The sequence below is a fragment of the Ostrea edulis genome, chromosome 9 (genome assembly GCF_947568905.1).
Source record: "Ostrea edulis chromosome 9, xbOstEdul1.1, whole genome shotgun sequence".
NCBI lineage: Eukaryota > Metazoa > Mollusca > Bivalvia > Ostreida > Ostreidae > Ostrea > Ostrea edulis.
This window is the reverse complement of record NC_079172.1, coordinates 45061770-45087312: the sequence shown is the minus strand read 5'-3', so window position 1 is coordinate 45087312 and position 25543 is coordinate 45061770. Positions and strand designations below refer to the sequence as shown.

General features: G+C 34.3%; 2 protein-coding genes across 7 annotated transcripts; both read right to left on the bottom strand.

Moving 5' to 3' along the window:
* Nucleotides 1-5672: 5672 nt before the first annotated feature.
* Nucleotides 5673-8928, bottom strand: LOC125658230 (glycoprotein 3-alpha-L-fucosyltransferase A-like). Of its 3 annotated transcripts, none has more exons than XM_048889407.2 (3): nucleotides 7769-8928; nucleotides 6205-6286; nucleotides 5673-6096 (listed from the first exon to the last, which is right to left on the bottom strand). In XM_048889407.2, exons 1-3 carry the CDS (start codon nucleotides 8668-8670, stop codon nucleotides 6091-6093), a joined length of 990 nt encoding a protein of 329 aa, XP_048745364.1. In that variant the 5' UTR covers nucleotides 8671-8928; the 3' UTR covers nucleotides 5673-6090. The 3 variants fall into 3 exon arrangements, with proteins under 3 accessions (XP_048745364.1, XP_048745362.1, XP_048745363.1); XM_048889405.2 differs by having other exon boundaries at nucleotides 6209-6286; nucleotides 7769-8921; XM_048889406.2 differs by lacking the exon at nucleotides 6205-6286 and having other exon boundaries at nucleotides 7769-8921.
* Nucleotides 8929-10964: 2036 nt separating this feature from the next.
* On the bottom strand, nucleotides 10965-20966 carry LOC125658235 (retinol dehydrogenase 13-like). Of its 4 annotated transcripts, none has more exons than XM_048889416.2 (6): nucleotides 20701-20966; nucleotides 18947-19189; nucleotides 18509-18598; nucleotides 17336-17521; nucleotides 12466-12569; nucleotides 10965-11253 (listed from the first exon to the last, which is right to left on the bottom strand). In XM_048889416.2, the coding sequence occupies exons 1-6, from the start codon at nucleotides 20846-20848 to the stop codon at nucleotides 11059-11061; spliced, it is 966 nt and encodes a 321-aa protein (XP_048745373.2). In that variant the 5' UTR covers nucleotides 20849-20966; the 3' UTR covers nucleotides 10965-11058. The 4 variants fall into 4 exon arrangements, with proteins under 4 accessions (XP_048745373.2, XP_048745376.2, XP_048745374.2 ...); XM_048889418.2 differs by having other exon boundaries at nucleotides 11202-11315; nucleotides 20701-20957; XM_048889419.2 differs by lacking the exon at nucleotides 17336-17521 and having other exon boundaries at nucleotides 20701-20955.
* Nucleotides 20967-25543: the final 4577 nt, after the last annotated feature.

Here is a 25543-nt window from a genome sequence, read left to right as displayed (position 1 = left end):
ATACACGTATAGGAGTATAAAAATAAAAGATATATTGGATGAAACAGAAGCTGAAATATCATACAGATTTAGAACTTTTTGATTAATTAATCCTTCCGTCACAAAATATAATCCATGTCAAACCCTTTCAAAATTTGAATTGACACAAAAATTTTCAACTGCATAGGGTTCAGCAACAGATGTGTAATATATTTGCACCAATGGGATCAGTATTGAACCAGTGAATACTTAGTTGTAGCATCCTGCGCAGTTGTACTCAAAATCTGAGGAGCTAACGTCCTTATAAATTCAATATGAACCATTCAAAATGTTATATCAAAGATATTAGATATAATGATATTTCACATAAATGCATGTTACTTCAATCAAACCATGTACTAGATTTTCTCTACCTCTAAGCATCAAGCAAAGACAAATATGGCTGTAGCATAATATTTTCAAAACTACTCATACGAGTTGCTTAGGGTGTAATGTCATTTACCAGTCCATTAGCCCATTAGTCCCTTTCTTGTCAGCGCAACGTCTCTGAGACGGCTCAACAGAATTTCGTGGAACTTTCTAGTTAATAAGGACACACTGTGTAGATGTGCATATTCCCAGGAAATCTTGATTCAATAATTTTTCCGGGAGTTATGCCCCTTTTAAACTTAGAATTTCAAGCACGTCTGTCCTGTTTTTGTCAGCGCAACTCCTGCAAGTCCGCTTAACAGAATTTCGGGAAACATTGTAGTTAATAAGGACACAGTGTGTAGATATGCATATTTCCAAAAAATTCCGATTCACTAATTTTTCTGGGAGTTATGCCTCTTTCAAACATAGAACTTACGCCAAAATAGAATATTTTTAACAACTTGTGCCAAACCAGTTTCACACAGAGTTCTTGAAAACTTTTTTCTCTATCAGATATGTGGACTGATAACACTTGGAATCTTGTCAGTCCGAATAACGTTTTATCGGCCCGAACTATTTCGCAGAAGTTTAAGTAACAAATTACACAAAATTAAACAATGAATAGAAATATATTCAAATTTAATTCCATTCAATTTTTCTTTGAAATTGATATTGTTTCAAATTGTGACTTCTGACTTGTTTAAATATCATGTACCAATGAAACCTGAAAGGAATTTATGGAAACAAAAATCTCTTTTCTATTATCATCAAATTTTAATCATTTATGTGTATACAGTTACATGTATGAGTACTATTTTATTATGATTTTCGTCTGATTGCCCATCAGTAATGCTTAGCATTACCATTCATTATACGAGGCATTATCAAGCAATGTTGGAGCGTGGGGTATGTGAGCTTGTTCACTTTTTCTTTCCTTGAAATTGTCATGCACTATCGGCACATAAGAACAATCTAGAGGTTTGTTTGAATATTTCATTGTGATATACTTTACAGAGATTTGATAGTGGAATATGGTGTCAAACACTACGATGTCATCTTAAGTGCTAACGTTTTCTGGTGTTTTATTATTATTATTATTATTATTTGCCCTTTTATGTTCGTCGTTGTTCACACAATGCTACCTTTGTTGTACAAAATATGAACAGACTCCTAACATTGTGAAATACATTATTGTGTAAGACCGAGGTTCTGAAACATATACGGGAGACTTCCTTTTAACATGTCAGTAGAGCTTAAATCAAAGACAAAAGTTGTTGGATGATTATATTTGCAAGACTGAAATTGTTATGCATTAGAAAGAAAATTGTTTGAATATATTTGATTGTAGCATGATTTAGAGACAATTAATACTGAAAACAATCACAAAGGTATCATCTCGATTACTACAGATCTGCGGTGGTTCTGGTCTGCTTCGCATAATTTACTTTTTTGTTCATTGTTGTTAACACATCGCTATTTTGGTTATACAAAATATGAATAGAAACACTAAGCTTGTGAAATGTACCATTGTGAAATGGGAGAGCATTTCAGTTTTGACAATAAATGAAGGTATGAACTGTGACACTCCATGCCGGTGTTGTAGAGTGAGCCTTCCCCCACGATAAGACTTCCCCCTGGAAGCCTGGCTCTAGAGTGAGCCTTCACCCTGGGGGTAAGTAGGTAGATAGGTAATTCCCTGTCCGATAAACTAAAATTTATTTCATAGTTTGCGCAGGAGGGGATGAAAGCGGGGGTGTCCCTCTAGAGCGAGACTTCAAGAGGGTGTTATGGCTCTAGAGTGAGTCTTCCCCGTGGGGGTAAAGTTTATTCCAGAGCAAGTCTGCTGGGGGGAAGGCTCACTCTAGAGCGAAACTACCGGGGGAAGGCTCACTCTAGAGCCAGACTTCAGGGGGGGGGGGGAGGCTCACTCTAGAGCCAGACTTCCGCAGGGGAAAGGTTCATTTTAGCGCCAGACTTCCGCAGGGGAAAGGCTCACTTTAGAGCCAGACTTCTGCGGGGGAAAGGCTGGGGGGGGGGGGGGGGGGGGGGGAGTCTGGCTCTAGAGTGGGCCTTTCCCCCGGGAGGAAGGCTCACTCTAGAGCCAGACTTCCGGGGGAAAGTCTGGCTCTATAACACCGTCATACTTCGTGACGAGTGTTAGCACTCTATAAAAAGTACGCCGGAGTGACGAATTGGAGTTCATACCCCATGTACATTTATTTTCAAAAATGCAAATTATTATATTTACATTTCACTTTCATTTCTGTCGGATAATAGCCGTCACAAGCCGTTGCCATAGACGCACCGTATTTATCAAGATTCGTACGCGAATTATTCACAACTGCAGTATGTTCATGAGGAAATGGCTATCATTACAATTTGTAAAGATAACAAAGGCAAAAGCGTTGGAAATGTAAATATGAAAAGAATACTAACATTGTAAAATGTATTATTGTGAAAAAGGACAGCATGCTCAGTGTATAGTTTTTGAAATAAAAAATAGGTGTTGCTCCAGCTCAAAATTTAGACTTGTTTTCAATGCAAATGTTCCCAGGACAATAGAAGCATGGTACTAAGCATGCCATCCTCTGAATTACAACCAACTCAATGCTATCTGTTTGAATCTGAGAATGTCTTGCAAAAGCAGGGCCGTAAATTACACGGAGGCGGAGGAGGCAGCTGCCTCCTCCAACTTTTGAGCCAAAAAAAATTTAAATTTAAAGTTCATTAGAATTTATGTTGTTTCCAATAACTAAGAACATGATACCTCCCTTAAAAAGCATTCCAAATCTTTTTTTTAGAATGAGTTAGTCAAGTAACATCTTAGAAGGCCCTAGAATCAAGGATTTTGCACGAAACGTGTTCAGTGTGCACAAAATGTGCTTAGCGTCTGGGGGCCTTGGCGGCCCCCAGCCTAATTTCCTGCCTCCTCCAAATTGAAGGTTAATTTACGGCCCTGAAAAGACTCTTTGATTTTCTTTCCAGCAGTTAATACGATCTTCTATTACATGCCGCACAAAAGTGCGTCTGTTCTTATATGAGTTTTCAAACCGTAAAACTGTGTCTGCAGAATGATTTCTGTCGTTTTTGAGGGATTGAGGTGACTGTTTTTAGAAATATTTGCTAAATTACATAATCCCTGGAAGTGAATCTAGCGTATTACCATGAAAAACTGTAATAGATATTACCGTTGTCAATTTGTACTGTGTATGTTTTGGGTTCAATTTATTAATGAAATGCATAAAGGATGAGCAGTGTTTTATGTCCAAGTGGCATTGTGGTAATCGAGTTGAGTGGACAAGTGAAAACTTGTAGCAACAGAGTATTTGTTTGCAAGGCTTGTTATCGCAACTGTATTGTAATCGAACTTGGCAGCATCAAAAAGTATGACTTTACACGGCCACGATAAATTAAAGACTAGACTTTTTGACGTCATAGAAAGTTGTTTCTTTAATAAAAATGAAAAAAGGAGAAATTTTCATGTCTTGTGATTATTCATTTCAAAGAATCCAAAACTTACTGTGCTGAATACCAGTCTACGCGTTATAAGTGACTCTACACACAAGTACTCTGAAACTGATATTACAAAGATAGTGTAGTTCTTTCTTACAACTTACTTGGCAGTAGTCCCCATCGATTTAAAAACTGGCCATTTGCAGAACAAGCTATTGCGTATTAGACACTATATGCAGGTGAAATTGGAATATTGCAACACAAATACGAGTCGGAAAAGCATATGTTTTCCTTCACATCTGTTAATATTTTCGTGAGGAGCAAAGATAGGGGCTTGGTAGAACATTTACTGGATCCAGCAATGTATCTTTATGAGGATTTTGGTGAAGTTTTGGAATCCAGCAAGGTATGGTAACTTATATTCATTAATAAATTTAAAAGATATTGTTAATCGATCAATGTATTTAAATGTCGAATTGATTTTCTTTCTTCTCATGTAGAAGTTTCTGAATACATTCTGCCTCATATACAAAAACAGGTTAGGTAATAATGGATCACAATTTGTACCCTGGGAATTCCAACAGACTCTTGGGAGACCTGATCGTCAAAAACTGAATATTAAGTGTCAATGAGGAACTCCAGCATCTTCTAATAACAACTTCAGTGTACTTGTGCGTCGAATCATAATGGTGTTCATACCAATTGTTAAGTCATTCTTCGTCTACTGATTTTGACGGGTTACTCCATTTATCAAGATGCAGAGTTTATGGTGGGTTTGACTGGCGAATAGAGTATGCTTACTCTTCCAAAGAACCCGCTCCCACCTCTGATATGTCTAGTTCCCTAATCCCCTTCTCTTATTTTGTATTTTATAATATTTATGTGATTGACCATTCTTGGTTACATGTACCCAGTTGTCTATGAATATTTCCGAGATCCATTTTATTCAGGTATCAGCTGGCTATGATGTGGAAAAACCTGCTGTTTAATAAAAATATGACGATAACAGTGATGGATTTCATAATTCCTATAAAGAATACAAAATTTAGAGTAGGACAAACACGGACCCATGGTCGTATCAGAGGTAGGATCAGGAGCCTAGGAGGAGTAAAATCCCCTGTCGACCGGTTCACCCGCCGTGAGCCCTTTATCTTGATGAGGCAAATGGAGTAATCGGCAGTCAAAATCGGTGTGAAAAGAACAGCCCAATAATTGCTACGAAACACACCAGACAGCATTTAATTCAACGAAGGGTTTTATTGGTAGATTAGATCGTTATAACGACATATAATTTGCGGAATGCTGACTTCAAACAAAACTATTAAAACCTTGTAACATCAACTTATTTGTCGATATCCTGCTTCGATAAAAAAAAAATTGACTGTACGCAGAACATGCTCAAACGTATCGAATCAGTTGACATAAACACCATATGCAGGTGATAATGGAATATTTCTATAAAAATATAAGAGAAGCTCAAGTAATCCTGTTTGTTATATAGTTGAGTTGTTAGTTTGTCCATAACATCTATGTTCAATAAAATGTCAAAGTTTGAAGCAGATGTGGGGGGACTCGAGTTCAATGAGATATACCGAATCGACATTTGAATGGAAATTAGTATTATTAATAGATAAAATGTCATCAAATATATACATATCCAGTTGAAGGCCACAGTGCTAAAGAACTTGTTTTTTCTCATATAGTTAACACTTTAAACCGCTATGAAATACTGCTGCAATGCGATATGACACGTTTCCTTTCTGATACATTTTGGAAATGGAAATCGGTTTGTACATTCCTACAAATCATGAATTAAAATCTGAGGATAATACCGACAACTGAAGCGTTTTATGATGTGAATGTTATTGAGAAATACTGAAGATATACATGAATTTAAACAGAGACAGAATCACCTAAACACAACATTGTCACCTCCGCCATCTTTGGTCTCCACGTATGCATATATTTGGTTTTCTCCACCAGGCCCCGAGATCTTGAACGACGAGATTTGGTTTTTTAAGATCATTTAGCATAGCACATAATCTACACCAAAATTTCGTGTTTATGAAATCTCCTGTTCCTTTCCATTTGAAATATTCATTGTATTGTTCGTCATTTTCGTCTAAATACTTTAGATAACTCGCTAAGTGTTTAGGAGATTCAAAATCTTCCACGTGAATGAAGGAGTTTGGTGGAGCTGATCTTTTGTAATCGTCAGGATGCGCTCCCATTGTCACCGGAAGTACGTCATACCTGGTTAAATACACAATCTCCAGAAGTAAGAACAGAAAATTATGATTTAGTTAAAAATGGACGTAAATACTAAATAAAGAAAATGATGTTTTATTAACAGATTTTTACTTGCTTATTTCTTTCATTCTGTTGCACAGTTATAGTAGTGTGGTCACAACTAGGAGGATTGTATCCATCCACGGTACATGATCTAATCGATCAGACAGACATTAGAATTACAAAAAAGATAACCATCTAACTATATCCCCCTTTAAACGTATTACTATATCATTAACTAAATATCAGGAATTATATCTGCCTAAAATCGTTGCGTGGTAACGGGGATCTATCTTGCGAGATCCTCTTCCGCGTAACGATCGAGGGCAGATAAATTTCCCGACATTTTGTCAATAACCTATTCAGAAACATCGGTGTTCTCTATAAATCTATAGGGAAAATATTAAACTATACAATAAATATATTTCTACATGTATATCGCAAAGTTTACAGCCATCAGAATTATATAAAGAATAATAGATGCTAAAATCCATATCATGTCATATCAGTCCGAGGGCCAAATGCTATTCTATTCATCATGTAGCGGACTTCTTCATGGTTAGATATTGTATATACACGGTATATAGTGTTTATGATTTTTTCCCCCTAAAATTTTGATACAGAGTTCGGAAGCTGATCTTATGTGAAACTTATACGGTACCAATTTTGATGCACCAGATGCGAGTACTATTCTTTTTATGGCATGCGGGTTGCGTAATAGCATTTCAAAGGTACATAAAGGACTATTTGGTACATTACGTTACTATAGTAAAACCTTGATACATTGATTAACGATAGCATTAAGTGATACATTAATTATAATTAATCTAACTATGATTAAAAACTCTCAAACATTGATTTACTACAGTAAAAACTTTGATACATTATATCGGTATATCATGGTGAAAACGTTGATATGTTGATTGTTACGAGCGAATACGTAATTTCCGGTTTGGTTTGCATTTTTGCACGCCGGTCTGATCATACAGGTATGTGATATGGGTTTTCGGACCGGTCGTTGATATCGGCTATTGTGACTTTACCTGTATCGCGCAGTGCGAAATCTGCATAATCATTACCAAGTATATGATAAAGGGATGTATCTATCGATTGAATTCTTCAAATTTTACACCCTAATAAAGTGCTGTATGATATCACATGGCTTCTGTTAGGAATAATAAATATATTTATTTATATAAATATACGGTTCATGTGATCGATTGTTAGTAAGATGTACTAGAAGTTATGAGTGTATTTTTCAATTTTTGTACCAATGGTAGATGTGACGTCTGCTAACAAATACTTTGAGTTTAGATTGTGGTTGTGGGCTCTGAAAGTTTAACATAAAATAAAGCTACAGATTAACCATAAACTATAAACCAAAATTAGTATAGTAGGCGATTCGTATCGGAAATAAGAGAACTGTTGAATGAAACAAAGATGATGGGTGGCAGGAAACCACCATAAAAAGTGGATAAAGAAGCATGCTCTCTGAGCCAATCTCGTAATTCTGATGGAGAAAGCAATAATGTTAAGTAATCATACAATCTGAACCAAACCATGAAAATCGTGATGAACATAAAATGTTATGCTTTTTCCCCACAATTTTGTATTATTCGAAACTGCTTGTACTTACATCAGAGCATTCCGGAAAAACTTTTCTGTTATATAGTCTCTGCAGTTGGAATTCTCAAAAGCTAAATAGAATTTGTAATCCTTTCTGAGCATTTCAAAACAATGGAGTTCTGAAGACCTATCACATTGTTTAAATCCACAAGCACCGTATACATCAACAGACAGGTACTTTTGCAATTCATTGACATAACCCATTCTATTATTGCTGGTGTCGCAGTTAGATACAAAAATGGCTGCCATTTTCTTCTTCCCAGCTGCGTAGTTTTTAAGAGTTTGATTCTTTTTGTTCGTGTATGGTAACCATTTTTCATATGGTGTCACAATAGTAGAATCGTGACGAAATGAAGCTGTCCAATTAAACACATCACCTAATAGTACATAATCATTTGTAGCCAGGGGTCCCTCCAGTATATACATAATCCATATCTCTCCAGGTTTTCTTTTAATTATTGATAATTCATTATAAGATATCATCATGTTGAACAGTCTTGCATCGACTTTCACTTTCTGTTTGTCATCCCTGTGGATTTCACAGTTTTTAATGGAACAACCGTCTTGAATAAACTTTTCCTGTCCCCTGGGAACGTCAAAATCACCACTTCCAGTTATCAAAATAATCCTATTACGGGAAAGGTCTACTTCCGGTTTATAATTAATTTGTTGTTCAATTCTATCTTCACCTGATGTCGCGTCCCACACCAGTGTCAAGTTCGATAAGGGCGCCCTCTGGTTTGCACTGTCTGAATGTGATGTACACGACATAGGAGACACAACACATGGTAGTACATTAGAAGAATCTTGCTTTGAAGACGTGCACCGAAATACGGAAGAAATATTAATCATACAAGTCACCACAACAAACGCAAGGATAACAAAAAGAAAGTCTCGATATAGTCGTTCCATCTTGGAAACCTAATGATCTTTAAATAAACGATAAACTCTAGAGATAACAACAAGGTAATTTCTCATACATGTCGTACTGCGGTGTTAGATAACGTTTACTTGGCCGATTTGAACAAATACGAAGGAAACGTAACAGGATATAAAAAATTGCACATCAACACAATATTTGCAGTCTAATTAGAAACATTATGATCAAAACATATATTACTCTCTTCCTCTGCCAGTCATACATGTTACTCTTCATTTGTTCTGATGAAATACAGTAAAAGCGGTTATTTACGGGGGGGGGGGGGGGGGTGGGGGGGGGTGGGGGGGGGGGTAAATACGCGTTTTTCCATGTCCAACATGTATATATTACGCGTGGGGGAAAATACGTGGCACCAAAATATAAATATATACTAAATGAAACCCCGCGCATGCGCGGGGAATCACAAATATTGCAATGAAAGACTTTTTAGTTGCGGATTTGAATTGTTGCGCACATGAATTGAATGAACAATATCTTAAATTCAAATGAAATTAAGAGCTATTTTTGAATAATTGTGTGTATTAGTTATGTTATATCTATTGATTTCATATAAAGTAAATTGATTATTAGGAAGTCAAATGGAGCTCCAAATTAAATGTTCCTTATGTTACATAAAGGGTCTCTCTCCATATTGAAAATTAGATCAATTGTAATCCGTCATGCCGAATAGTTGACGAAAGACAAAATGAACGGTTATTCACAATTTTTAAAAAAAAAAATTGAAACTAGGTATTGCGAATGTGTTTCTAAGTGTAGTATTTTTGTCCAGTGCGACAATAAGGGCAACATTATGGGTACATGTCGTTTCTTCTCGTCAAACGCAATAATCGAAAACAATACACTATATGAATGAACAAACAGAAAAGCCTACATGTGTATATAGTATAAACAGTGGCCTGATTTCTTGGACATTGTCAAGTAGTGTACAATTCAATTTCAATAAAATGTAAAGTTAAGTTGTTAGTTAATAAAATATCTCATTACAAAGCAGATGTAAAGGACTCCGTAGTGTATTTTATCTCCAGTTCACAGGGATACATGTATATCGAATCAACATATGAATGAAAATGATTATTATTAATAAATAAAACGTCGTCGATACATCTAAATGTCGAGTTGAAGGCCACAGCAAGATATTAATTGATTGAATATTGTTTAACGGGTCTCTCGAGAATTTTTCACCTATATAGAGACGTCATCATTGTCGGTGAAGGGCTGCAAAATTTAGGCCTATGCTCGGCGCTAAAATTACGATCTTTGAGCAAGGAGGGATCTTTATCGTGCCACACCTGCTGTGACACGGGACCTCCGCTTTTGAGGTCTCATCCGAAGGGCCACCCCTTTAGTCGCCTTTTACGACAAGCAATGGGTATGAGGACCTATTCTAACCCGGATCCCCAGGGGACCACAGCAAGAGATTTTTTCATCTACTGTATAAGCATTTGAATAAACTCTGCTTCATAAGAATATAAAAACATGTTAGCTAACAAAGGAGCACAATTCGTGCCCATGGGAATTCCAACAGACTGCTGGAAGACCTAATCACCAAAGACTATGAAGATATTGTCAATGAGAAACTCCAGCATATTTTTTTAGTTTCAACTTCAGGGTACTTGTGCGTGGAATCAGAGTGATGTTTAACAAGATAATGTTTTGAGTGACTGATCACTAAAAACAAATATTTCCCATCTCCATTTTTGTTTCAACTGTCTATGATGTAAAAAAGTCTAGTCTTTTATGTATCACGAGGAATGATCGTGTAAAGTGTAAAAAAAAAGTTTTGATGTTGTTGATTTGAGAAAAGTTTAAATTTACAATATAAAATTTACTAGAATGTCTTTAGAATTTTTTTAGAATCCATATTTGATTTACACCACTTCTGGCATATGTTGTGGCACAGTACGTTAGAAGTTTCTCCTACACAGCTGTTAATATTTGCTTGATCCAGCAGTGTATCTTTCTTTGTAAGATTTTTTTTTTATGAAGTTTAGGAATCCAGTATACATTGTACATGTAGGTATGACAACTCATATTTCTCCATCCCATTGAATGGGATATTAAATGTGTCTAAAACTGAAGCATGATTGAAACATGAACACAAGAATTATTAAAGGCACTAAAATGACCCAGGACGACATGTCCTTTCCTCAGAACAAACGGAAAGATTTACATACGATGATTAAAGACATACAAAAACGCTAGCATTAAAACTACACTAAATCACACTGCAAATTGGGCTGATCCACAATCACAATCGCAAACAGCATTAATGAATATAGATTAATTTTAATTGAAAAATTATGTCACAAAAAATCTGATTGTTTTCTTTCATTTTCCCCCAATCAATCGCTTGGTTTGGATCAACTTTCAATTGATTCTAAAATGGCTTCAGTGGTTTCCCATAATTTCTTGCACAGCCCTTCATCATAAGCGTCTTTATTTATCCACACTGTTTTGTCATACACCTGACTGTCACTCATGTATTCTCCCTTTGCATCTTGCATTTCTTCTGATAATGCACAGTATATAGTGGTCTGGGCCCCATCTTTAGCTGTCTGTAAGTGAATGCAGTTACTAGTACATATACCCATTAGAACCATTTTCTGACATTTTCAAACTGGAACAAGATAAAGATAAATAGTTTTACTTATTTACATTTTCATGCAAGTACCGTTTTACCGCTGCATTTTTTTTTTTTTTTTTTTTTTTTTTTGCAGAAAGTTAAAGACATGCATGTATCCACTCTAATCTGGAAGTCACTACATGTATAAATGATATATAAATAAACTACAAAGAAAATAATATCACTGTGAAATAATCATTTCAAAACTTTTTTTTAAGTACGGCGATATAATGAAACACCAATTTGTCAGTACATGTATGTATTTAAAATTTGAGCCATGTTTGTATAAAACAACATCTGTCAATGAAACAAGAAATTAAAATCATTTTAATGTATAATTTAATCAATAAGTAAATGTACCTTTACAATTTCTGTTATCTAATCTAATTTCGCTTTATTTCAGAAGTTTGCATTCATGTCAGGTATGTGCAGTAAACTATTTCTAATTATGACATGTTTAATATGTGTTGCGATTTTTTTTTAATGATTGCTTTTATATTGTTTAACGTCCCACTCGAAATTTTTTTCACTCATATGGAGACGTCACCACTGGCGGTGAAGGGCTGCAAAATTTAGACCTATGTTCGGCGCTTATGGCCATTGAACAGAGAGGGATCTTTATCGTGCCACACCGCTGTGACACGGGACCTCGGTTTATGCTTTCTCATCCGAAGGACCGCCCCATTTAGCCACCTCATACGACAAGCAAGGGGTACTGAGGACCTATTCTAACCCGGATCCCCACGGGACTAAATACGTTGTGAATATATATATATATATATATATATATATATATATATATATATATCAATGATCAGCGATACGAACAATGGGCTACATTTACTCCCCATACAACGGAAGTTGGGGGCATGCTTATCGATAAGGTCCTAAGCTTCACATAAAATTGTATCAACAAATAGGTTATAGAAAATCTTACGGTGGCAAACTTTTTATCAAACAAAAGACATACTTATTTCCCGATAACATGTCACAAATGTAGAGATTTGAAAAAGTTACATTCCACACAAAATCACCTAAGGGGATTTTCAAAAATAAGTATTTATGCATTTACATAATAAGTTTTCTCACTTCCATAAATTTAGATTTAAAACAACATTAAATAGATTTTTATTGGTATACATACCTTAAAAAACAAAGATATAAGTGGCCCCACTATATTGGCAATCCTTAAACTTCGGAAGATATCCGTGGCTGCTAATCCTGGATGAACACATGAGGTTGTTACACCTACGTGCAAAGAAATAAAGAGGTCAAAGAACACAGTATTATAGCGAATCTCCAGACCCAGCGAAAAACAGTTGTTATAACCAAACTTCTTTATATCCAATATTTTTTTCCGTTATTTTCCTCCCATAGGCCCTGAGGTATAAATGTCACTTCGCAATAAGCATGAATTCATTATAAGCATGTTCGTTATAAGTATGTTTTATTGAAAAGTCATAACAGTAACAGTAATGTTAATGATACTGTCTAGAGATGTAATGATTATTTCATAGAACCAGGGTATTTACTTTCACAGTATGTATGTAATTGATTTGAAAAATTGGCACAACTGAATTAAACATAGCTATGATGACAGATGACTTGTTTGATTTAAGGCAGCTCCACAATTATGTGACGCAAAGATTTTTGTAATATCTTTATTTGAAAAGTAATTCCACCCTCCTGTGGCGTTATAAGACTTTGCAAAATTATTGATTTCTTTAGATTTGTGCATGATAGGAACATCAATCTGTTGGAGTCTTTTCGGATAGTCATTGTAAAACAAAATCTTGTTAAACATAAAATATTTCAAAAATCTAAGTTATAGTTGAATAATTAATTACCGGTATATGTTTTAAAATATTGAATCCAAGGACAAAAACTCTGTTTCTTTATCAAGTTTATTATGCAATAGATTTCTTTTATTTTGCATATTTTTGTATACTTTGTACAGAAAGTTTCATAAAATTGTTATGAATACTATTATATCATTATAACTAGTTTTTGTGAAATTTTAATAATGCTGTTTAAGGAAAATTGCAATTTTCTGAAATTGATATATGATTGTGTTTATGTATGTCGTGCATCTTAAAAATTGCGATGACCTACATATTTTATTTGATCATTCATTAGCTTGAACTCTAATAAATGAAAATGATACACTTTCCTATACTTTTTTCAGATAATAATGCAAGTACGGAATTACATATGTACCTACATAAGACTGTGTGCATGATAGAAATACATATGTCTATCTTTTAGGGGTTTACTGGATATAATAAGAGAATTTGGTAAACAATTTGATACTAAAATGTGTACATACATTCTATAAATAATCAATATTATCTATCATATTAAAAACAAGAGGCCCATGGGCCACATCGCTCACCTGAGTCACCTTGGCTCATATTTAAAGATTTTCCCTATATATTCACATGTAAAACTTTGATCCCTATTGTGACCCCAACCTACTCCCGGGGGCCATGATTTTTTCAAAATTGAATCTGGACTATGTCTGGAAGCTTTCATGTGAATGTAAACTTTTCTGGCCCAGTGATTTTTCTTCAGAAGATTTTTAATGATTTTCCCTATATATCTGTATGTAAAAATTGATCCCCTATTGTCGCCTCGTCTTACCCCCGGGTGCCATGATTTTAACAAACTTGAATCTGCACTATGTCAGGAAGCTTTCATGTAAATTTCAACTTTCCTGGCCCAGTTGTTTTTGAGAAGATTTTAAAACATTTTCCCTATATATTTGTATGTAAAACTTTGATACCCTATTGCGGCCCCATATTATCCTGGGGGGTCATGATTTTAGCAAACTTCAATTTGTACTATTTTTCGCTCAGGTGAGCGAAAAATGTTGTCAAGGACAATAACTCCTTTGTTGGTAATTTCTCTCCATTGTATGTCTATTATACAATGATTTCTCGATATCCACAATTGATTGATACATATTTGTGAAGTAGTAGTTCTTTTTTAAAACTGTTGAAATTAACAAATTTTGTCATTTTATCCAGTTTTTATGTATTTCTATTTTCCTGTTTAATAAAAAATGTGTGATTTTCTGATGTTAACCCCCATGGGGATCCTGGTTAGATTAGGTCCTCAGTACCCCTTGCTTATCATAAGAGGCGATTAAATGGGGCGGTCCTTCAGATGAGACCACAAAAAACTGAGGTCCCGTGTCACAGCAGGTGTGGCATGTGACAATAAAGATCACTCCTTGCTCAAAAGACACAAGCGCCAAGTGTAGGCCTAAATTTTGCAGCCCTTCACCAACATTGGTGTTGTCTCCGTATCAGTTTTATTATTCTCCAGAGGACCTATACGTGTACATCTGTTTATGTATATGTATGTCACCCTGACATTTTTAAAAAGGTGGCAACATATTTTTCTTCGATTTATGATTGAATTAAACTATATTAATTAAATGCAAATCAATCACTTTTTTCTACCTTGAACCATTGATATTGATAAATTACATGAGAGTGGAGCTACCTTAATCAAAGAGAAAATTAACTGACTTATAAAGAAACTTCAGAATGAAATCTAATTAAAATATAAATTCATTGAATGAAAAATATCGATTAATTCAAATCAAAATTGTAACAATGTACCAGTAAATGGTCTAGTAATATGAATTACCAGTAACATTAGATTGTAAAGCCCCAGCCTGTAGATGCATGTAGTTTACTTAGGGCTGTTCCATTAAAACATATGAGGTACCCGGGGAAGGCACTTTAAAATTTGGGTAACCACCCATAGAAGCATAAAAATGTAATGAGGGACCACTCACAGAAGCAATTTTAGATAATGCGGCACCACCCATAGAAGTGAAATAAATGTGAAATACACTTTTTCTTTAAATTCAGTATGTATGAATGACTATTTATTTCCCCTGAATAGAGGTCTATTTTCTGATGTTCCCAAGCATGATAGTAAAGAGAAGAGTATCTTGGGTGTCATCACCATTCAAATAACTGGCCATCAATGAAGCTTGATCATAGAACCATCAATTTATTTTATCAAGACTGTCTTTCTTAAACATGATGAACTAAATTAATTTTATAAGTCTACCTGTTCATAAAAAGTCTAGTATTGTAAATGTTCAAAAACAACTATTAAAAGTTTTAAAATTGACTGGTATTTTGAGTATTAAAAAACAAGAAAATGTGTATCTTTACGTAAATAAAATGGTATTCTATGTTTCTTAGTCAATATATAAATTTACAACCTGCAACGTAAGATTTGTGAGGCTCTATTCTACCGTTTTCAACAATTTCGAGAAATTCCAATTTCTCGATTCATATTTGTACGCCATGTTTGATGTACTGAAGTTTCAACTTCCGATTGTCAAGTCATTTGCATATGTCATATAAAGTAGTATTTACATCAATGGACAAGTATGGAGGCGAAAGCTATTTCGTCGGTATTGAAAAGGTTTCAATTTAATATCAAGTTAAAAACCGAACAGCAGAGTGTAAATTCTTTCTGCAACAATATGATTTTTCCTTTCTTTGTCGAAGTGGCTCAAGTAACTACATTTTCGCGCGGATTGTCAATGTTTAGCTTTTTCATTAGATCCACCTACGAGATTTAGCGATAACAAGAATGGCCGAGCAGACGAAGAATTTTGCATGCTGTACATTATATTTAATGAAAAACACCTTTATTAGACATGCCCGAGCACAAAGTTGGTACTCCTTTTGGTGTAAGTGTAAACAACATTTGGGACTAATACACAGTGCAGAGTTTATTATCGGTTATTCATAAAATTATTTTGCACCATTACGGAGATCCTATGGAATTGTAGCCTCATCCCGAAAACGTCAGAATAAAAAAAATTGGATAGGGCTACATTATTGCAGCTAGAAAAAAATCAAAAACCGTTTCAATGGACCACGAGCACGTTTCGTTTTCCATTTTGGACAAGGGAGATAATCCTAATTTCCGGTCGCTATAATTTTAAGAGTCAAACTGGAAACGATAACCGGATCGCGGAACCTCATCGACCGAGATAAAATGAAGACAGAAAACGGCGTTTGTTTCACACTCTACTTTCAACCCTTCCCTTCTCTTGTTGCATTCCTCTCAGTTTCGGTAAAAAAAATAAAGATTTTATCAAAACAACCACCCACAGATGCAGTTTCCCGGCAGTAGGTACCCACCATATATGCAATTTTCTACCAATGACAAGCACCCATAGATTTTTTTTTAATTGCCGTCCCCGGGTACCTCATATGTTTTAATGGAACAGCCCTTATTTTAAAAAAAGTCTCATTTACAACTTTACTAGATGCTATTGTTTACATGCGTTTCTTGAAAATATTAATTCAGTGTGTGACCTCCATTTTATTGATTGGCAATTGTTCTTGTGCTATATTCTATTTTTTTCCATTTTACCTAATTCTCAATAAATGCATATACATACTAGGCCTATATGATATCCTTCCATACAACAATGCAAATAGAATCTCAAGTGGTACAATTTGATAATAATGTATCCTTCATTTCTTTTTAAAAGAACACAGTAATGCCATCGTGTGGCAGCAAAGTTGATAATGTTCAAGACTAAAGTTTTTCATAAGTAAGTCAAACTCCAAGATCAAGATCACAAGTCAAAAATGTTGGCACCAAAGGTAAGGTACATGAATACACATATGCAATATGAAAGCCCTATCACCATTCACTTAAAAGTTATGACCAAGATTTAAAAGTGTTTGTAGACAAACAAACAGACAGACCAAAAACTATATACTCCTTCATCTCCAGACAAGGGCATACAAATTTTGGGACAAATAATGTGAAAAAAAGATTTTTTAATGAAGTTGGTTTTCCATAGTATCAGCTAGTGCATCCTTACCCTCCTTACCCTGAGTTCAGACAGTACAGTCACGCTCTAGTTCTTGATAGTGTTACAGTTCATGTGTACACACTCCTCTTCTTGAGAGTGTTAGGATGGTCTGATATTTAGTGCATTATGTGTATGTATTACATGTGCATACCTGTTCCCTCCAGTCGTCTAGCAAGCTCCTTGGTAAATAAAACATTCATCAGTTTTGTGTTCTTGTAAGCAGAAAAAGGATCATAGTGACCCTTGGCCTGTAGATCATCACAATTCAAATGTCCAAAAGTATTCATTACTGATGTCAGATTCACAATCCTACTGGGTGCTGAATTTTTCAACAAGTCTTTAAAAAAAAAAAACACAGTAAAGATGAACTATCTGATTAGTAAATTAATCATTTTGCAAATCTGGCCACAGAATATTGTTTACCATATGTACATGTATATATATATCTATCTAAAATAATTAATTTCAGATATAACTTACTTAGAATTATACATTTTCCACCCAACCTTTCTGAATTTTTTTTCACATGGGAAATATATTTATTTATAACTTTCAACAATGATCTAAAGCAAAACATTGCATGGTTTGGTCCTGTCAATCCTTGAAAATCTAATTTTATATTTATGAAATAAAACTTTGGCAATACTTTGATAAGGCATCATACTATCAATATCCATATCCAGTGTTGTGCAGGAAACAGCTTGAGCATAATTATATATGGATTGAAACCGGATGCAGTATGGTAAAAATATAAATTTTTAACATTTCTAAATTGTATTCAATAATTTTTTATGGATGCCATCCTTGGACCACGATGAAATTTTATGTATAGTTATATGACTATCTTAGAAATATCAAGTATCAGGGAAATGGGGAATTCCCGATGATAAACATAGATCACCGTGAAAACAAAAGCGTTCGGATGTCAAACTGAAGAAAAAAAAGACTATAATGAGTCATCTTGAAGAACAGGCAGTGAAATTCTGCATCACACATCAACCATATACATGGAATTAAAAAAATTACTCGTTCAATTACATTAAAAAATAACTGGTTTTTTAAATCAGAGGTCCCTAAATGGCAGTACTACTGAGTAACACTCATTACTGTGTATAGATGTAGAACAACCTTAAATGATGATTATATATATGATGTAATATGTAATTAAACAATTCAAAGTCTGCACTGAATGCATAATTTCACTTTTACTATGATTTATTACAGATTTTATCAAATACTGATTGTATGTATGATGATTTGAAATATACCACTGTGAACATTACAGTTTAAACATTGATCCAAGAAAACACTGATATTGTCTTACCCAGTAAGAGATTTGTGAGATGAAAAGGTCCAATATAGTTTGTAGCATAAGAGTATTCTAAACCCTCCTCTGTTATTGTTTTGGGTATACCTATACACAAAAGAGTTATCAGAATTATATTCATAGTAACCCCATGCATCCAATTCTCTAACTTTAACAATTTAAAGAAATATGTGATAAATTAATACCATCCATAATCATAAAATAGACTTACATGTAATAGTTAATATTGGAAAGCACACTCACTTCAATATGATTATTTAGAGCAATACATGTACCAACTAATTACCAGAGAAAATATTTATATCGAGATTCACAATCTGAGCTGCCTATATACAGGATCAGCAGGAACTGCGGGCAAAATCCACAAAGAACATAGAAAAATTTAAATTACATCATAAAATGCATGATAAATTTTCTAAAATACATTTAAAGCACCTGATACTGCAGCATTGTTGATAAGAATATCTAATCTCGATTCCTGTTCAAATGTCTCTCGAACAAACTGTCTTACAGACTTCATGGAGCTCAGATCCAAGTGTCTGACTATGACATCACAATTACTCTGTAGTTCCTTCAGGATTTTCTTTCTTGCGTCCTCGGCCTTTTGTAAGTTTCTGCAGGCTAGAATGACTCGAGCCCCTCTGCTTGCCAAGTCTAGTGCTGTCCAAAATCCCAACCCTAATAGTAAAACACAAAACTGAAATGTTCAAAGTGTAATGTATTGTTTTTCATTATATGATTGATTGATTACGGACTTTGTTCAAAAAATCATCAGGGTAGTCTTAAGGAATTTCTCAAGGCCCGGAGTCCCAGATTCATGATTTATGATATAAGTATTACTGATATACAGGTATTTTTCTGGTGCCAGTATGTTTTGAGTTACACAAGACCAAATATCGGTATATTCAAGTCTGATAACTCTTTAAAAAAAATTATATTAATAAAATTGACACCAAGCAAAAATATACATGTATCTTACGAAAATAATTAAAGAAACAATTAACATCAATATATTGCATATGCTGTCACTCACTTTATATCATCCCTTTGTAGTGATGTTATGAATGGTATATCTAACAATTCAACTGTTCAATCAGTAAAATGTATGAAGTTTAAAAACTGATAATTTGATAATTTTGATTATTAATAATAAAGCATATCAAAATTTAAAAAATCAATATAAAACATTACATTTCATAAAGAAACATTTAAGATAAGGTAGATTTAACATAAAAATTGTTTTTTAATGTTCATGTGTTTTAATTACCATTTCTGCCAATTACACTTCGATATCAAGTCAAATAAAAATGCAAAATCTTCTAGTATTTGGAAAAACTTTGGTCCGAAAAAAATGAAGCCAGATGAAAGGATATATACGCGATTGATGAAAATGTTGCAATCATCTCTACAAGTGAATCGAGCAGTGGATGTACAATATACCATTATGACTGACACTAAACAGACAACTAACTGGTGCACATCAAACTCAGTGGTATTATCTCTGGGTTCACCAGAGCATAAAATGTTACATAGGTTTTGCCATCTTTGGTTTTTAAATAATACACAATAACAGCTTGTAGAAAAATGTATATTGGTATGATTTTTTTACTTGAGTCGGGAACGCGTTTGTGGGACTCGTGATATTAGACATCTTTGAGTCTGAAACGAATTTTCTGCATCTAGGACCACTTGTTTCATAGACTCAGCAAGCTATGCTATTACAAAATCCATGAAACTTATGCGCCTGTGTCTGTCTAGGACGCGTGCGATGTAGATTCTTGCGTTAGTGACAACCTAATCCAAGATTCCTCTTACACTTACCCCCGCTTTTATATTGTGACATGTGCACAATATAAAAGCGGGGGTAAGAGTCAGAGGAATATCGGATTAGTGACAACCCTGTCATCATAATTTATTTTGAACAATATATGACACTGTATTTGTATATAACCATGTGTTATGTAATCACTTCTTTCTTTACTTGTATATGTATATGTACATTATTTGTATGTATTTTCATGCTGCCCCTTGAGGGCCCTTGACTGGAAATAAAATATAGTTAGTTAGTTAGTTAGTTATAGGCTAAGCCTGCTGCCCGATCCCATCAAATTACTATCTGCATGGTATACGTATACAAAAGCTTTAACAGTTTTTCATATAGAACGCAAATAATACGAGTTACAACCTACCAGTATTTGCTCCAGTAACAATCACTGTCTTTCCATCGAGTTTGACATTCGACACAAAAGGTCTCTTGATTGAGAGTTCATAGAGTTTCACAGCTGCAAGAATCACAACAAATAAACAGCATGCTACAGAAATAATACACAGCTCCATAACAGTCGACACGTTATCAATCAGTATTATAGTCAGACAAGGGTGGTATAATTACTAAGAACGCTTTAAAATACCCACTCAAATCGGATATTTGTATAGTGAACATATTATTGAATACCACACCCGTCCGATTGACTTATTTCCGAAAAAAAAAAAAAGGGCAGAAAGGTTTTATAAAAGTTTATCAGCAATAAATAAATAATAATTATTTTCTTATATTTGTTCTGTTGATGTGTAAAAGACATTATTATATACATGTATATGTATGTATTTTTATAAATATTATTATGCAGATTGTGAATTTGAATTAAATTATTCGGAGCCCTCCAACATGTCCGTTTCAAGTTGTCTAACTTGGGAAATATCGACAAGATTTATTGAACATTGTGTTGTCAAATCAACAGGAATAAAAGAGAATTAATAAGGATTGTATCAATATATAGATTTGCTGTTTTAACAAACGCCCCATAACTGACTTAGACATTAATGTTGAACACTCCCAGTCGGTGTGGCTAGAGGAGAAAATGATGCCGTTGGCGTGAGCCCGAAGCGTTGATCCGCTCCCGACAATGAATCAGGTTGCTGAACGGTTAGTTTGGTGTACTATGTCGTAGATATATCTTCGTGAGTGACCGTTCTGACAACTCTTTCGTCGTCCGAGGCGTGCGTGTTCCCTATACAAATCAAAGTACTGATAGTATTGATAAATGGTGGCGTGGGTTGGGAAAAGCTTAGCAAAGGTGACCTTACAATAGTAACTGCCTGAATGAGGAGACATTGATAGTAATTCATTTTCTAATAATAATTCAGTAATGGTAAAACAAGATAAACGAGTTCATAGAGTTTATTGAATCCAATAGAAGAAACAGGTACACATAGTTTAAAAATGCAGTTCCCAAGATCATGCTTTGTAAATGAGAAATTTAATTTCTCATGGGAGAATAAAAGGAACACGAAGCACACATCCATGCACTGTTTTCCTCTTGATCTTATAGGAATATATTTCAGAACTTTGAGAACGATCACTTCGTAAAATAAAGAACGGTATATTAAACAACCTGCCAATGGGTCAAATGTTGCCTGACGTATTTCATACCACATTGTTAGGTCGTTCTTTTCCTACTGATTTTTGACTGGGGATTACTCAGTTTACCTGATCAAGATATAGGAATCACGGCAGGTGTGACCGGTCGACAGGGAATGTTTGCTCCTCCAGGGCACTTGGTCCCACATCTGGTATACCCAGGGGTCCGTGTTTCTAACTCTTAATTTGTATATCTTATGAGTTATGAGATTAATCACTGTTCGTTATCTTCACCTTTTTATCAAAGTCGTAACCTATCCATTTTGAAATAGCCATATAATTCTAGCATGCTGTGTCATTTAAGAAAAGAATAAATATCAAACTGAGAAGAAACACGGATGTTATTTTTCTTATTACAGGTGAAGATAATGAACTTTTTTTTAATTTCATGATATAATTACCTGATAAATAGGATTATCATATTTATAGACTTGTTTTTTTAAAAAAAAAAAAAAAAAGATATTTCAAATGAGTTGTTCATCATGTGCTTAAGATATTCTTATATGGATTTTTAATTTTCAAATCGTTGTCTGTCATGTTATTTCAAAATGAATTATAATAGATTGGTGAAGTTATGAAAAGGTATCTCAGATATGTCCCATGTGTTTGAAATAGTTCTCAATTTCTTATGAATCCATATGAACCGTACCTATACTGGATTCCTAAACTTCATTAACAAAAACCACAAAGATACATTGCTGGATACAGTAAGTGTTCTACCAAGCCCCTATCTTTGCTCCTCACGAAAATATTAACAGTTGTGGAGGAGAAACTTCAAACGTACTGTACGACTACATATACCAGAAGTGGTGTAAATCAAATCTGGATGCTATAAAATTTTTAAGAACTTTTAGTAAATTTGAAATCGCAAAACTTCTCAAATTTAAAACATTAAAATGTATACTTTACACTACAATTCCTCACGATGAATTAAAGACTAGGCATTTTGATATTATAGACAGTTGCTTCTTCCAAAAAAGAAGGAAAACGAAAATATTCATATCTAGTGATCAGTCATTAAAAAAAAAACTACTTTGTTAAACACCACTCTGAGTCCACGCACAAGTAATCTGAAGTTGAAATAAAAAATATCCTAGAGTTCCTCATTGACAATATCTTCGTGCTCTTTGGTGATCAGGTCTTCCAACAGTCTGTTGGAATTCCCATGGGCACGAATTGTGCTCCTTTGTTAGCTGACCTCTTTATATATTCTTATGAAGCAGAATTTATTAAAAAACTTCTACGTGAGAAGAAAAAATATCTTGCTGTGGCCTTAAATTCTACATTTAGATATATCGATGACGTATTATCTATTAACAATAATAATTTTCATTCATATGTCGATTCGATATATCCCTGTGAACTCGAAATAAAGGACACCAAAGAGTCGTCCACGTCTGCTTCATACTTAGATATTTTATTGGAAATAGATATTAACGGCAAACTAACAACTCAGCTTTGTGACAAACGGGATGATTTCAGCATCTCCTTCATCAACTTCCCATATTTATTTAGCAATATTCCATTATCACCTGTATATGGTGTTTGTATCTCTCAACTGATTCGATACGCAAGAGCTTGTTCTACGTATGGTCAGTTTTTAAATCGAGGCAGGCTACTGACAAACAAATTGATCGATGGTGCAGGGGTTTTAACATTCTCGTTTAAAGGTAGCATTTCGCAAATTCTATGGTCGTTATAACGATCTAGTTTACCAATACAACCTATCATTGGATCAAATGCCGTCTGACTTGTTTCATACCGATTGTTAGGCCGTTCTTGGCACACTGATTTTGACTAAGGATAACTCCGTTTACCCGATCAAGATATAGGGCTCACGGCGGGTGTGTTCGGTCGGCAGGGGATGCTTACTCCTCCTAGGCACCTGATCCCACCTCTAGTGTGTCCAGGGGTCCATGTTTGCCCAACTCTCTATTTTGTATTGCTTATAGAAGTGAGATTGATCAATGTTCGTTATCTTCACCTTTCTCATATATAACAAAAAATGCATCGTATATTCTAATTGCTGAAGTTTCAAAGTTCTCAATCATAAAACCTTATCAATCATTGAATACTAAAGTTTTCAGAAGATATCTTGACTCAGTCAGAGTGTGTTAGTCATGTTTGTTCCTGTATGTACATGTATTTTACTCTTCAAATTATCTCAAATATACATCTGTATATGTAATTTCAACTTCTCAATCATCTAACTTTTCAGTCAATAAAGATTTATCAAACTCTCAAAGTTCTCATATCTTAAAAAAAAATATCAAATGAATCTATTCTAATCAGAAATCTTTAAAATATTTCTTATGTTCATAGATCATATGCTCAAATATTTCTCAGATTGTTCTACTTTGTAGCAAGTATACGTATCTTGTTAGAGAGAAACCTCATAACTGCTTAAAAAATAAACAATCTTAAATACAATGGAATATTCAAGTTCTCAAGATATTTCGACTTAAAGTACTTTATTGTATTTTATATTATTTAATTGAGTATGTCCCTGACTTCTTGCATTTTTATCTTATTTTCTCTCATTACTAAATCATTTGTTATTCTCATTTTCAAATGGTATATCGTTATGTAATCTTAAGATTGATTAATTAAGTTCTTAAACATGTATTTAAACTACTTTCATATATTGCGTTATTCAATAATTTTCCGCAGTCTTGCCTCCGTAGCCGAGTGATTAAAGCGTCGCGCTCAAAATCACACGGTCTCTCACCTCTGGTGGGCGCAAGTTCGAATCCCGCTCGCGCCGGTAAGTGAGAAAGTTTTGCAGTTTACTTTCGGAAGGTCGGTAGTCTCTTCCCAGGTACATTGTATCTGGGTTCTCTCTTCCACCAATAAAAACTGGGCGCCACCATATAACCGAAAAATTGTTGAGTGTGACGGAAAACAGCAAAACAATGAACAATCAAACTAATAGGATGTTGGAATTATAGAAAAGCTATCTAGAGTTGCCTTGATCAGGGAGGGTGTAAAAAAAAAGTCAAAACGAATCTGCAAAATAAAGAGGGAAAAATTCTACTAATTACAGGAAGAATAGTTACAGGATGAACTTGTTTTAGCATCGAGAGAATCTACATGTATTTATTTGGAAACAAGTTAGGAACCGCTTCACATAAGTCGAAAAACAATACTAATAAAAACAATGCATTATTAAGTAAATAATAATTACACTTCAAATTATTTTAGAGAAAATTTTCTGGTAAAAGTACAACACAAGAAACACTCTAAATTACAAAATACCTATATGTAAACGTCAAATCTATAAAAATTCATTTGTATATCAGCTCTTATAAATGAGTGGAATTCCCCTCCTCTTGAAATCAAATGAAGTGACACAAAGCAATTGTCTTGACATCGTTGACCGATTGTTTCCATTTTGATTTGAACTGTCCACGCACCTAACATCTTTTTCAATTATCTTTTGCTGAAGAAAATTCGTCGCCTTGTATAATGTGAACAATATCAAATTCAAAGTTATAGAATTTGAGCTATCATTGATACTCTCAATTAAATAAACAAATCAATAAACAGAAAACACCTATCGTACTAAGACCAACGGAAATTAATATCAATATGAATTACTACTATTACAAAGA